The 15,326-nt window shown below is 43.0% G+C and overlaps 1 protein-coding gene across 1 annotated transcript; it reads left to right on the top strand.

Annotated features, from left to right (window-relative positions):
• The first annotated feature begins 11,616 nt into the window (after positions 1–11,616).
• Positions 11,617–12,434, top strand: LOC122895433 (cytochrome c oxidase subunit 6A2, mitochondrial). The gene is made up of 3 exons (XM_044232840.1): positions 11,617–11,868; positions 12,040–12,176; positions 12,315–12,434. Exons 1-3 carry the CDS (start codon positions 11,796–11,798, stop codon positions 12,396–12,398), a joined length of 294 nt encoding a protein of 97 aa, XP_044088775.1. The 5' UTR covers positions 11,617–11,795; the 3' UTR covers positions 12,399–12,434.
• Positions 12,435–15,326: the final 2,892 nt, after the last annotated feature.

The raw sequence follows: 15,326 nt of genomic DNA, 5'->3' as shown, positions 1-15,326 counted from the left end.
TTATAACTGTTATAAGGACTGACTGCACTAACATATCCTAGTTGACCCCCAGAAGAGAGTCACCAGACCTGCTGTAGTCTTTCTAGAACTCCAGAGACCGTGAATAAGCTGGGGTCATTGTGGCTGGCCCAATGTCAGGCTCTAACAAATTGAACTGTATCCATTCATGGTTAGAAGAACTTCTGCTTTATGGTGGCCAGAGGCCCTTTCTGATATGGGGCAACAGCTATACTCCTGGGGATGATTCCTCATAAGAAGTTCAACAGGGAAAAAACAAGCTCTGTGCGTGGCAGGAAAATGCTTATAAAGCATTATTATAACAATGATATATTCCAATAATAAAGGGAATTAATAAAATAAACTCATTTAACGTAAATACCTAGCATTAAGGGGCACCTGGGTGACTCAGTCAGTTAAGCCTCCAGCTCTTGATTTCATCTCAAGTCATAATCTCAGGGTCAGGAGATCCAGCCCTGGGTCAGGCTCCATGCTCAGTGGGAAGTCAGCTTGAGGGTTTTGCTCCCGCGCTCTGCCCCTCCCCCCATCCTAGTGCTCTCCTTCCTTCTCCCTCAAATACATAAATCTAAAAATAAATAAATAGATAGCATTAAAATATCATTAGGAAAATGTGAATGAACCAGAGAACATTCATAAAGTATAAAGAGAATTTTCTTTTTGGGAGGCAGAATTAGATTCCTCTTTTGCTTGGAGTAGCTTCCTCTTCCTCAGTAACTAAACTATGGTTATAGAATATTTAAATATGTAGACATGGGCAAAGAAACTTTCTAACATGAGCATATTTTTCTTAGAGAGGGTCAGAATTATGGAGAAAAGGGAATTTCTTTTTCAAAATTGTCCCAGTGAGAGATATTGTAGCATACGAATTAGGAGAAAACTCTCAAGCCAGATCATTTGGGTCCTGGTCTGCAGCTTACCAAATGGATGGCTTTTGACAAGATTAACACTTTTCAGTGGCTTGGTTTCTTCATCTGTAAAATGGGTTAATAGTCCCCATGTTAGAAAGCTATTGGGAGGTTTAATCTATTTGTGGAAACTCTTAGAACAGCCCCTACATATAATAAGTATTCTGTAAGTGCTAGCTATTTATTCTTTTATTAAATTTTGTCTTATTATGTTATGTTAGTCATCATTGGTTTTTTTCCTATGTACACCTTCTTTCTTTTCTTTTCTTTTTAAAAAATTCTCTGTTTTTTTTTTCATCATTAGTTTTTGATGTAGTGTTCCATGATACATTATTTGCATATATCACCCAGGGTTCCATGCAATCCATGCCCTCCTTAATACCCATCACCAGGCTAACCCATTCCCCCCACTCCCCTCCCCTCAAAAACACTCAGTTTGTTTCCCAGAGTCCATAGTTGGAGGGCTCATCTCCCCCTCCAATTTCCCCACCTTCATTTTCCCCTTCCATCTCCTAATGTCCTCCATGCTATTCCTTATGTTCCACAAATAAATGAAACCATCTGATGGTCATCTTTCTCTGTTTGACTTATTTCACTTAGCATAATCTCCTCCACTTCCATCCATGTTGATGCAATGTTGGGTGTTCATCCTTTCTGATGGAGGCATAATATTCCATTGTATTTATGGACCACATCTTCTTTATCCATTCCTCTGTTGAAGGGCATTTTGGCTCTTTCCACAGTTTGGGTATTGTGGACATTGCTGCTATGAACTTTGAAGTGCATATGGCCCTTTTCTTCACTACATCTCTTTCTTTGGGATAAATACCCAGTAGCGCAATTGCTGGGTCATAGGGCAGCACTATTTTTAACTTTCTGAGGAACTTCCACATTGTTGTCCAAAGTGGCTGCACCAACTTGCATTCCCACCAACAGTGTAAGAGGATTCCCCTTTCTCCACATCCTCTCCAACACTTGTTTCTTGCCTTGTCGATTTTCGCCATTCTACCTGGTGTAAGGTGGTATCTCCATGTGGTTTTGATTTGACATACAAATGGCTACCAGACACATGAAAAAATGCTCATCATCATTAGCCATCAGGGGAATTCAAATCAAAACCACATGGAGATACCACCTTACACCAGTTAGATTATGGACATTTTAAATTACAAATTTATGTATATCCTCTTTTAAAAAGTTTTTCCAATGGGGCACCTGGTGTCTCAGTGGGTTAAGCCTGTGCGTTGGCTCAGGTCGTGATCTCAGGGTCCTGGGATTGAGCCCCGCATCGGGCTCTCTTCTCAGCAGGGAGCCTGCTTCCCCCTGTCTCTCTGCCTGCCTCTCTGCCTACTTGTGATCTCTCTCTGTCAAATAAATAAATGAAATCTTAAAAAAAAAAAAACTTTTACCAGTGTCAGTTATACTTCAATTTTAAAAATATGCAAAACCTTTTATTTTCCAATCTTATTTGTGACAAACCATTTAATTATCTTCTTGGCTTCTGTGACGCCCTTCTTTTAATCACTTTAACCAATAAAGTAACATCTTTCCTTCTGCTATTGAGGTTGATTCTTTCTTGATGGTCAGTGTTCAGGTATTCCAGGCTAATGTGAATGGGCCTTCCTTGGTACATTTTAATGCACGATGAAGCTGTCAATGTCCAAGACTACTAAAATGTTATAACTCCAGGTGATATTTTAAAATATATCTTACCATCAAGAAACACTGATTATATGATTCTGAAAGCAAAGTCTCCTTTGCAATTTTATAGCAAAGCTATCCTCGGTGCTCTACTCTCCCTCTCTGGGGAGCATATCTGTGGAGGAATCTGAAACCTCCAGTTTCTTCCACAGGAACTGGGAACAAGAATGAGGACAAGCTCAGTAATGGAGAACATCAAGGGATAGACCCCAAAATAGTGTCATCCACTCCTGGACTCAGAGGAAGAAACACCTTTATATGACATTGTCCAGAACCCTAAATTAGAGAAATCTCAAGACAAGCCCTTGAGGATAGGGAGTACTACTACTGGACTGTGAGCTTGCTGGACACAGGAAACCCATGCCTAATGAGAGACTCGGTATCTGCACTGACCACAGTCACAGTCAGAGCAAGAGCTTCTGGCAGAGATACTCTCTGACCCATCGTTTTTGAAGTCATGCTGGTGAAAAGTCTTACCTCCATCCTGACTACAGAAAACATTTCAGCCAAAGTTCCAACCTGATAGCATCAATGGATTCACCAGAGAAATAAGCTCTACAAGTGAAGGGCCTGTGCAAAGGGTTTTTCTCAGAATACATCCCTCCTCTATTACGGAAAGATCCACACCAGTGAGAGACCCTGTCATTATCCCCAGTGTGACAAGACCTTCTGTGGGAGCTCCAACCTCATTAAGCACCAGTGAATCCACTCTGCAAATATATATCTGTGGGGAGTATGGCAAGGGCTTTATAGTCAGCTCTGTGCTGCTGGCTCACCAAATACTGCATACTGCACTGAAGCCCTACATCTGTTCCCGGTACATGAAGGCTCTGGGGATGGGTAGAAGCTAATATTCTACCAGAGGATTCACACAGGTGAGCAGCTTCTGCTGCTTTAACTGTGGCGACAGCTTTAGTTGGAAGACCTCCCTCACCTAGCACATTCATCTACAAACAGGGGGAAAGCCTTACAGGTGTGAGGAGTATGGGGAGAGCTTCAGCCTCTGCACCAAGCTCAAACACCATGTGGCTTGTCACAAGCCCCAGGCACCACCTGAGGGCATTAGCCCTTCTAGTCCTCCCTCTGCTAGAGCTGAGCAGAAGCCCCAGGTCCTTCATGTCCCTTCAACAACCTCCTTTTCTTTATCTTGCCCCTCCACCACAGTGATTGATGTTCCTGGACTCAGAGGAAGAAACACCTTTATATGACATTGAAGGAAGGGGTCATGCAGGATTCTCCCACCCAGGGGGTTTGACATTGGTCGAAGGGCATGGTTTCCTTCAACCCTCCCTCATTCCTCCTCCACTCACCCCTTCCCCAGCTCTCCCTCTGCCCCAGGGATTCCTGCAGAGTCCTGACTCCAAGTTCACCCTCCCCAGATGAACCAGAAGCAGTAATGGCTGCTGAGTTTTCCTGTTCTGAGTGTGGGAAGAATTTCCCAGCCAGTGGCATGCTTCTCCATACAGGTGAGCAGCCTTATATCTGCTCTGACTTCGGGAAGCGCTTCACCCAGAGCTCCTTTCTGACCCAGCACAGAGAGCCCCATGAAGCAGAAAGGCCACACTTGAATTTAGAGTGTGGCTGTGGCTTCAGTCAGCATGTCCACTTGATCTGTCACCCAGAACATGCACACAGAGGAGTCGCCATTCGCCCTACGGGGTTCTTCAGTGTGGGAAATCTTTCAGCCAGGGCTCTAACCTTGCCAGATGAACCCATGTGGTGTGGTCCTACATGAGCCCTTTGATAGCCTGGCAGGTACACCTGTAGATCGGTGATTCATTTCCTTCTCTATCCATACCCTTATGAAAGTCTTCTTCTGCTATCTATCTTCCTCAGAAATGCTGAGGGGTTTTGCTTTGTTCAGCTCAGCCCTGCTTTGTTTTGTTTTTCCTGAATTCCTCTCCCTTCCCTCAACTTCACAGTTTACAGAAGGATTTAGACGGTAAGCAAAAGTATGTTACTGAAATGTGGGTATATTCTCAGTATGGACAAGGATATTAAGTGACATCTTAATATCAGTGATTAATAAGTCATTTAATTTTTTTAAATTTATTTTTTATTTATTTTCAACATAACAGTATTCATTGTCTTTGCACCACACCCAGTGCTCCATGCAATCCGTGCCCTCTATAGTACCCACAACCTGGCTCCCCCAACCTCCCACACCCCCCCTTGCCACTTCAAACCCCTCAGATTGTTTTTCAGAGTCCACAGTCTCTCATGGTTCACCTCCCCTTCCAATTTCCCCCAACTCCCTTCTCCTCTCTAACTCCCCTCGTCCTCCATGCTATTTGTTATGCTCCACAAATAAGTGAAACCATATGATAATTGACTCTCTCAGCTTGACTTATTTCACTCAGCAGAATCTCTTCCAGTCCCGTCCATGTTGCTACAAAAGTTGGGTGTTCATCCTTTCTGATGGAGGCATAATACTCCATAGTGTATATGGACCACATCTTCCTTATCCATTCGTCCATTGAAGGGCATCTTGGTTCCACTCTCCCATCTTTTTCTTCCACCACTGTTTCTGTGTTTGTCCTGATAGTATATAAATCTTACACTTGGGGTTCTTTTTGATGAAGTTCTTCCTTTATTTGCATATATATTTTTTTCTCTTGTCATATACTTTTATCAGTCTTTTTGTTTGTCTGTTTTTGTTTGTATACTTCATAAATCTTACCTTGGGGCCCATTTGGGCTGAACCTTCTCTTTCATCTTCCCTTTCTTTCCTCTCTCTCTCTCTTTCTTTCTTTTTTCTCTTCTTTTTTCTCTCATTTGGATGGGGAATCCTGATTGCTCAGAAGCGTTCCAGGGTGCACCTTGATTGCACCATGGTCGATACATCCAGCTACATCTGTTCAGTCATCCCTCACCAAAATGACTAGGAGGAGGATTGCCCAACAGAAGAAAAATACAGAGGACGGACCTTCTGCAACAGAGCTAACGGCTATCAACATAGACAATATGTCGGAAAGAGAATTCAGGCTAACACTTATCCAGGCAATAGCTAGGTTGGAGAAAGCCATGGATGGCCAAATGGAATTGATTAAGGCTGAGCTGAAAGTGACCAGAGATGAGGTTCACAATGTTAGGGTGGAGCTAAAAGCTACCAGGGGCTGAGGTTCACAATGCTCTCAATGAGTTCCAATCTAATCTAAACTCTCTCCAAGCTAGGGTAACTGAAACAGAAGATAGAATTAGTGATCTGGAGGACAAACAGATAGAGAGAAAGGATCAGGAGGAAGCCTGAAACAAACAGCTTAGAAACCACAAAAACAGAATCAGGGAAATAAATGATGCCATGAAACATTCCAACATCAGAATTGTTGGAAACCCTGAAGGGGAGGAGAAAGAAAGAAGTCTCGAAGATATAGTGGAACAAGTTCTTCATGAAAATTTTCCCAATCTCGCAAATGGAACCAGCGTTCATGTACTAGAGGCTGAACGGTCTCCACCCAAGATTATAGATTCCAAAAAAAAAAAAACATCAAGGCACCTGATAGTCAAATTGAGGAATCATAATTGTAGGTATAATCTCTTGGAAGCCGCTAGGACAAAGAGGCTCCTTACTTACAGAGGAAATCCCATCAGAATAATGTCAGACCTGTCCACAGAGATCTGGCAAGCTAAAAAATCATTTTATTTGTTGGTTTTCCCAACAGTGTGCTATTAAAAGTGGGGAAAAAAAAGTTGAACTACGCTGTGAGAATTCAGACTGCATAGATGTCCTTAATAGCATCAGTCATCCCGTTTGTAAGCCCTAATCTTGATTCCTCTTTCTCTTGTAACTCAAGTCTCACCAGGCACCACATCCCATTTGTTCTGCTTCAGAAAGTCTTCTCACCTTTGTCCCCTCCTCTCAGTTGCCAGTGCTACTGCCTTAAGTGCAAACTCTTGTCATCATTTCCCTGGATTATATGAAAGACTCCTAACCAACCTCCCCGCTTCCAGTCTCTGCATTCTGGTTCATCATCCATATAATCCACCAGTTAGAGTCCTCACTTTAACCCCAGACTCCAATATTAAATCTGATGTCATTCCCCTGCTTAAAAGAATTCATGCCTGCCACCCCATCCCCCAACGTGGCCTATAAAATAGAGTTCAAAGGCTTCAGCACACCTTAAATGGCTTCTCACTTGGCTTTGTCCTACCTCCATAGCTTTAGTGGCCATGGCATTCACGCCTCTTGCGCTTGTGTTATTTCCAACTACCCAGGATGCCCTTCCCCCTTTTCTGTGACCTAAACGTGTCCTACTTATCATATGAGTCCCAACTCCATTGAAAGCTTTCCCAAACTTTCTTATCATACTTGGTATGATAACTTATACAGCAGCATGATGAACCATCATGACTGTCTGGTCACATGGCTGTCTCCTCTAGTAGACTGAGCTCCATGAGAGCCAAGACTCAGGCACAGTGCTTGACTCATAGTAGATACTCAATAAATATTAACTAAATAAGGAACCACTTCCAGTTGCTCAAGTTTTTTTTTTAAGATTTTATTTATTTACTTATTTGTTAGAAGAGAGAAAGAGAGAGAGAGATAGCACACACAAGCAGGCAGAGTGGCAGGCAGAGGCAGAGAGAGAAGCAGGCTCCCCGCCAAGCAAGGAGCCCTATGCAGGACTCAATCCCAGGATCTTGGGATCATGACCTGAGCCAAAGGCAATGGCTTAACTGGCTGAGCCACCCAGGCGTCCCAAGTTGCTCAAGTCTTTCATCCTAAAACTTGGGTTTCTTTTACTCTTCTTGTCCTCTCAAGCGACAAAATGGATATATTTGGAAATTTAACCAAAATGATCACATCCTATTTATGTCTTCCTAGTCCATGTGTCTGGCATTCAGTCATTCCATGGTTATTTTTATAGTGATACCAGAGAAAAACAACTGAGAACAACACTGTTTACTTGGGTCCAGTGCATTTCATCCACACATTTGTAATAATGAGATTACTAAAATTTTACAGGATGATCTCATCAAATTTTTAGCAGCATCAGTGATAGTGCCAAAAGGCCTTCAAGTTATCTTCAATAATCAGCATTTTTGATGGCAAAATACTTGAGATTAATAAGTCACTATTATAGGATCTCTTTAGCAGCTGGCCTAGTGAATACAGAACATAGGATATGAGATGAAGATCTCATGGGAACAACGCCATACACTTGGCCTGTGGCATAACTTCAGCCTGGGCTCAAGTTATACAATTAATGAGACCAACTTAGCACAAGAATGCCTGCCTCAGCTAAAAACCTCAGTGTTCCCAGGATTAGATACATATTTCAGAAAAATCAGGTCACAGTTATAGATTTACTTTTATGTATGATGTTACATTATTATGAAATGCAAGAAGAAAATAAAAGCATAGATTCAACCATTAAACTTTTAGCAAGTTGGACTACATCTTAAAGCATACTTTGTTCAATTAATTTCATCTTAAGTAACTCTGGACTCTCTTCAAGTGCCCATTAAGTTTCATCTACAAAATAAGGCAAAAAGTTTCAATAAAACAGACCATAGTACAGAAATTATGAATTCACTGGTAAACATTTAGCAATAGGATGTGGTTTCACAGAAATGTTTAGCAATTAATGAAGACTTAAAACCCCATTTTTTGGTCATTTTATGTAACTGAAATGTCTAAGGGTACAGACATTTCTCAGTTCTGGTACATCATGATCCAGGGGTTGAGATATTATCAAGAAGGCTTGATCTATCCCTGTCTTTCAGGTCTGCTCTGAAATATGGCTTCAGTATTGGCTTCAATATAAGGTTCAATATAAGGTTCCAGTTGCTAGAGCAACTCCAGGTCCAGTTGAAGTACTACTACATCTCAGTATCCAAGAAACAAGTCCCAAAATTGGGACTCATGGACATGTAGCCCTACCAAACCCAGTACTGTGGTTAGGAGGACAGAATGTTCTGGTATGTCGAAGCCTGGGTCATGTTGCCCCTCCTGAAGCTGGAGGATGGAGTCAACACCACCAGAACTCAGAACTGAAAATGAGAAGTCGGTAGTGATTTTGCAAAGAAAACCCAGGTTGGGGGCACCTGGTGGCTCAGTGGGTTAAAGCATCTACCTTCGGCTCAGGTCATGATCTGAGGGCTCTCTGCTCAGCGGGGAGCCTGCTTCCTCCTCTCTCTCTGCCTGCCTCTCTGCCTACTTGTGATCTCTGTCTGTAAATAAATAAATAAAATCTTTTAAAAAAAGAAAGAGGGCACCTGGGTGGCTCAGTGGGTTAAGCCACTGCCTTCGGCTCAGGTCATGATCTCATCCTGGGATCAAGTCCCGCATCAGGCTCTCTGCTCAGCAGGGAGCCTGCTTCCTCCTCTCTCTCTCTGCCTGCCTCTCTGCCTACTTGTGATCTCTCTCTGTCAAATAAATAAATAAAAACTTTAAAAAAAAAAAGAAAGGAAGAAAACCCAGGTTGTTATTACCAGAAGAAGGCATATGTTGGGCAGACACAAAACAGTAGATGGCCATTATAACAAGGTTCACCTGCTCCAAGGGCAAAGGGAGCCAATAACCCGTTTTTAGACCCTTTCATCCTATTGTCATTAGCCCACTAGTGAGTTCCACCCTGATTCTGTCTTATCTCTAAATCCCTTCACAGTTCATCTTCACTAACTCATATCCTGTATTCTCACTTTCTGGGACAATTCTAATTTCAGATATCCTGTCTTAAGCCTCCCCATAAACAAAATTTATATTTAGTAGATTAGACATTGGACTGATCTTTGCTTTGGAAAATATGGTCATGGTATGTAGAATCCCAGGAAAGACATACAAAAGAAAATGACCTGGAATTGTTGCTTCACACCCTCAGACAGCTGAGACATGTCTGAAAGGGGGCTGGGATGCTGCCCACTGGGGTTTACTTAACAACCGGTAAGTTTGTTCTCCCCTCTGCCTAAAACAAAGGAAAACCTAAACCTCTAGAAACTAGAGGCTTTGGAAGCAGCCCAGTTACTTGATAGTATGCGAGACACCTTAAGAACTAATGGTGGCTGCGAAGACCCAAGGAGCTGCTCTACACAGATGAGCTAGGAAAGTGCGTTCTACGTAAATGTTAAGGCTGAGTACTGGGCAGGGGTCCACATGGAGGCAACAGTAGCAGAGGATGGCACCATCTCTGGGCCTTCACCAAGTACCAGCAAGAAAAATTCTTCACGGAAACTTCCAAGTTAAGACAAAGGGATGGGAGTGCCCAGGCAATCGTTTGGCTATGACCAGCAAGACTCAGCGGAGAGAGGAGAGCCTAGAATGTTTTCAGGTAAAAACACTTTGGGTCATTTGCTTTCTCCAAGAGCCATTATCATAAGCTGAGGGGACTGTATGTTAAGGGAGATGCCAAGTAACTTGTTCTGGAATAGGCCCATCTTGTCAGCAGCAAGTCGGAATCCCAACTGGGAAATAGCTATCGTGGGCAGAATTCCATTATAGCTCAGTAAGGCTCCGGAAGAAGTTAGAAGCACTATGAACACTTGACCGTTCAACAAGGTTACTTTAAAAAAAAGCCTCAGATGGGGCGCCTGGCTGGCTCAGTGGGTTAAAGCCTCTGCCTTCTGTTCAGGTCATGATCCCAGGGTTCTGGGATTGAGCCCCGCATGGGGCATGGGGCTCTCTGCTCAGCAGGGAGCCTGCTTCCTCCTCCCTCTCTGTCTGTTCGTCTGCCTACTTGTGATCTCTGTCTGTCAAATAAATAAATAAAATCTTTGAAAAAAAAAAAGACTCGGGAAAAAAAAGCCTCAGAAAGTTAAGTAGAAGTTAGTGTTCGGTTTCAAACCAACAGAATGAATAGCTACAGACCCCCTTTCTAAAAATGTATGTTTCTCATTTTTCTTTTATATATTCAGATTAAATATAAAAATTTATTTTTCTTTTATATATTAAATTAATATTATGTACATCAGTCCTGATCAAAGCTAGAGGCATCCTGTTGGATTATAGTCCTGCAAAAGCATTTATATAGGGTTAAATAATGTAACATATTTGAAGCATTCAATAAAAACATATTTTTAGAACAGCAACTTCATGCCAGTTTCTGTGCTAGTACAGAGGACAGAACAGTGAACCAGGCAGAAATTAGCCCTGCACTATCATGTAATTTTCTAGTGACCTACTTTGATACAGAGCTTATACAGGTCTCACTAAGCTTTCTTCTTTTTCCTCCAAGTAATCAGATTTTTCAGATTGAAATAATATACTTAACAGTAGACACATGTCAAGCCTGAGACTCCCAGTATCTTCGGCATATTCTTTTTATATTTGGAGATTTTCTCCAAGATAGAATTCCTGCCTCCTTAAGGCAGAACTCAATTTCCCAGGCTTTCTTGAATCTAAAGAGTAGGTAAAGACCTAGCTATTGTAAACTGGGAAGCACATGATTCTCTGATTCAGAAGACATCAATTCAAAGATGCAAGCTTCATGAAGAATCCACTTTCCAGAAGATGTTAGGGTAGAAGGATCCGGCTTTCCAGAGCACCATGGTGAAGTTTTTGGCATCCGGAGTCCAACAGTACAAATTGTGGTGGTGTCTCATAGCAGCTGGCCCACAGAATAGTTTGTTTCTGACTGCACAGATTACTGGCCTCCCTGGCCATACCAGAGACACTGTGAGCTACCTAAGATTTTCAATCGCTTATCTTTTTAAAACCAATTAGAGTAAGTTCTGTTCTTTGCAAAGAACTGTGACTAATATATATACTGAACTACTGTTTTATGCCAGACCCTAAGGTGCATATTCATGTTACTTTACTTAAATTTCATAAGCTTCATTTAAGGTATAAATTATTATTATACATTGTACAGATGAAAAAACTGAGATTCAAAAGCCACTTAATTCATTTTACGCATAGTCCCTAAAGACCAACTGTGTGTCAGCCACCGGGAATAGAGTATTAGAGGAAGTAGCTCCCTGCAACTATAAAAAGAATGGCATATTGGTTTTTTTAAGCATCTCTTACCAAATAAGAGGGACCAAATATCAGCTGTCTAGAGAGAAGGACTCATGCCTAGTAAGGCCTCACTTTAAATATAGAAAACCCCTAAAAATAGCCACCCATGCTAGAGACTGAACAGGTGATTGGCCCAAAGAGAGGGGAGGAGAATCTAGGCCTCCCAGAAGGAGAGCAAAAGGACAGGGCAGTTTCTGGCCTCTCTCACGGCCACAATGGCTCTGCCTCTGAGGTCCTTGAGTCGGGGCTTGGCAAGTGCAGCAAAGGGGGACCACGGAGGGGCAGGAGGTGAGTTTGCCTGAGACCTGATCCTGTGGCTTGCCTACCTGTACCCCTGTCCCACCTCTTTGGCCTTCCAGGGTCCAGTGACACCTCCACAGACGAACACTCCTGCTCTGACCTTCCGAGGCCCTGGCCTCCGCACTTCTCTCTCATCTCTGCTTCCCTCTCCTTCTGTAGCCAACACCTGGCGTTTCCTGACCTTCGTCCTGGCACTGCCGAGCGTGGCCCTCTGCACCCTCAACTCCTGGCTCCACGCAGGCCACCATGAACGCCCTGAGTTCATCCCCTATCGCCACCTCCGTATCCGCACCAAGGTACGCTGGTCTGAGGCCTCTGCCCCAGGGTGGGAGCGAGGGTCAGGTGGGCAAAGGGTGCTGGGGTGGGAGTGAGGGACAGACGCAGAACCCCTCGGCCTGGACCGCGCTGACAATCAGCTCTCCCTCTCTTCACAGCCCTACTCCTGGGGAGACGGCAACCACACTCTTTTCCACAATCCCCACGTCAACCCTCTGCCCACTGGCTATGAACAGCCCTGAGACCCTGGGAGATGCCACCAGGTGCAATAAAGTTGGAAGCTATGTGTCCGCAGCCTCCTTGGGGCCGGGGGGGGGGCGGGGGTGCGTCAGAATCGCTCCCCTGGGTGCAGATGTACAGTGCGGTCTGTGCTCTACTTGTTCTTCCCAAGGCCATGATTTGGGAGGTGCTGGAGGGATGTCCTCGATGACTAGGTGGGAGACCCCCCTCCACTCCTTTTCGCTCACCTATTAATAACTAGGGTTCTGGGCTGTGAAGGTCTTCACATAACACTGAATCCTCACAGTATCTCTGGGAGCAAGATATAATTTTGATTCCCCTTCTCCAGAGGAGGAACTGAGATTCTTAGAGATTAAATTACTTAAATGAAGCGAGAAAGACAACTATCATATGATCTCCCTGATATGGGGAAGTGGTGATGCAACATGGGGGCTTAAGTGGGTAGGAGAAGAATCCATGAAACAAGATGGGATAGGGAGGGAGACAAACCATAAGTGACTCTTAATCTCACAAAACAAACTGTGGGTTGCTGGGGGGAGGGGGGTTGGGAGAAGGAGGGTAGGGTTATGGACATTGGGGAGGGTATGTGCTTTTGGGTAAATTGGAAGGGGAGGTGAACCATGAGAGACTATGGACTCTGAAAAACAATCTGAGGGGTTTGAAGTGGCGGGGGGTGGGAGGTTGGGGTACCAGGTGGTGGGTATTATAGAGGGCACGGCTTGCATGGAGCACTGGGTGTGGTGAAAAAATAATGAATACTGTTTTTCTGAAAATAAATAAATTGGAAAAAATTTTTAAAAAGAAAGAGAATAAAGAAAAATCTATCCATTAAAAAAAATAATAATAAATTACTTAAATGAGGCCCCTGCTCAGAGGCCCTCTGGGAACTCCAGGCTGCAGATCACTTTCTGCCTGACACACACTGACAGTATCTGTGAATTATGGCTTTCTGGAGACAACCTTGATTCCAAACAGAGGATCTACAGCCCTAGGCATGAGGCATCATGACCTAATTTTGGATTTGGAATATTTCAGCCATTCTCTATGACCACTCATAATGTGTCTTCTGATTGGTCTGGGACATCTGACGTTCCTTTTTGGAAGTCTTTGGGGACCTCCTTCAAGGGGGGTAATGGTTCAAACAAGTTCAGGACATTTCACCCCACTCCTAGGACAGTCTGCTCATTTGCCATTACCAAGGATCCTGAAGCCTGTGTTGAACCCCATGAGTAAAACACACATAGAGTTCTTCCTTTGGTTTCTCCCCTGATACTACTCATAGCACCACTTAAAAAAGATTATCTCGGGCCTCTGTCACCTAAAAAAGTGAGAGAATGTTTTCTAGGCCCACAAAGAGGTTACCCCAATTCTTCCTAGAACAGGACTCAGGTCCCTGAATTAGAGCTCTTTCATACAAGAAGAATGTGTTATAAACATCCTTATTTAATGAGACAATTCCTTTTTTTTATTATGTTAGTCACCATTTGTACATCATTAATTTTCGATGTAGTATTCCATGATTCACTGTTTGCATATAACACCCAGTGCTCCATGCAACAGGGAAAATTCTTTATAAATATGAAAATTCATGTTGTCTTCATGTTTGGTTCTGGAAAAAGTGGGTTATTACTGAAGAACTGACAAATATGTTAAAATATAAAAACCTTTCAAAGGGGAGGTGAACCATGAGAGACTATGGACTCTGAAAAACAGTCTGAGGGGTTTGAAGTGGTGGGGGGTGGGAGGTTGGGGTACCAGGTGGTGGGTATTATAGAGGGCACGGCTTGCATGGAGCACTGGGTGTGGTGCAAAAATAATGAATACTGTTTTTCTGAAAATAAATAAATTGGAAAAATATATATATAATAAAAAATATATATATAAAAACCTTTCAATGCCTTGAAAAGTTTGCTTAGCACCCAATAAGTTGCTCAGACCAGCCCAGAACTATACAGAAATTTCTCCCATGGAAGCAGATTTGTAGGCAAAGGCAAAACCAGTCCTTGGGGGTAGAGACAAACAGAAAAGTGAATTATTAGGACAAAGGCAAATTTTCAGCCTCACAGCTGACATCCTCCCCACTGAATGTGGCAGTGTCTTCAGGTTTGTTATCCGTCATTTCTTTGTACTGACGTTTGAAGAAGCCAAGCTGTGAAAGGAAGTAATCCGAAGAGCTGGGTAAGAGGGCAGGGAAGAAAGCTGGGGTAGGAAGACGCTGAGAGAGAAGACAAGAAGGGACATAAGATGACTCGTATTTGGGTGCCAAAACACTCATGTGAGTAACAGCTATCGTGTATTATCTACTATGTGCAAGCACAGCAGTTATGCATAAAAGTTACAGTAGAAAAGCATAAATTCATAGGCAGGCCTACACATACTCTGGCTTCACTTCTGTCTCACTTAAATTACACTGTAATACAGGCATGACTATCATTTCAAAAATGAGGAAACAAGCTCAGAGAAATTGGGCAACTTGCCTCACATTAAAAAGTGAGTAGGGCACGGATTGCATGGAGCACTGGGTCTGGTGCAAAATTTTTGGGACTTCATCAAAATCAAAAGCTTCTGCACAGCAAAGGAAACAGTCAAAAAAACAAAGAGGCAACTCACGGAATGGGAGAAGATATTTGCAAATGACAGTACAGACAAAAGGTTGATATCCAGGATCTATAATGAACTCCTCAAACTCAACCCACACGAAACAGACAAACACATCAAAAAATGGGCAGAAGATATGAACAGACACTTCTCCAAAGAAGATATACAAATGACTATCAGACACATGAAAAAATGCTCATCATCATTAGCCCTCAGGGAGATTCAAATTAAAACCACATTGAGATATCACCTTACACCAGTTAGAATGGCCAAAATTAACAAGACAGGAAACAATATGTGTTGGAGGGGATGTGGAGAAAGGGGAACCCTCT

This window comes from Neovison vison, chromosome 14 (assembly GCF_020171115.1).
Source record: "Neovison vison isolate M4711 chromosome 14, ASM_NN_V1, whole genome shotgun sequence".
NCBI lineage: Eukaryota > Metazoa > Chordata > Mammalia > Carnivora > Mustelidae > Neogale > Neogale vison.
The sequence above is the reverse complement of the archived record's forward strand: the minus strand, read 5'-3'. Positions and strand labels throughout refer to the sequence as shown.

Coding starts and splice junctions, on each gene's coding strand:
- LOC122895433 (XM_044232840.1), top strand. CDS start 11,796: ATGGCTCTGCCTCTGAGGTCCTTGAGTCGGGGCTTGGCAAGTGCAGCA. Junction 11,869..12,039: donor GGACCACGGAGGGGCAGGAG/GTGAGTTTGCCT, acceptor CTCCTTCTGTAG/CCAACACCTGGCGTTTCCTG. Junction 12,177..12,314: donor ACCTCCGTATCCGCACCAAG/GTACGCTGGTCT, acceptor CTCTCTTCACAG/CCCTACTCCTGGGGAGACGG.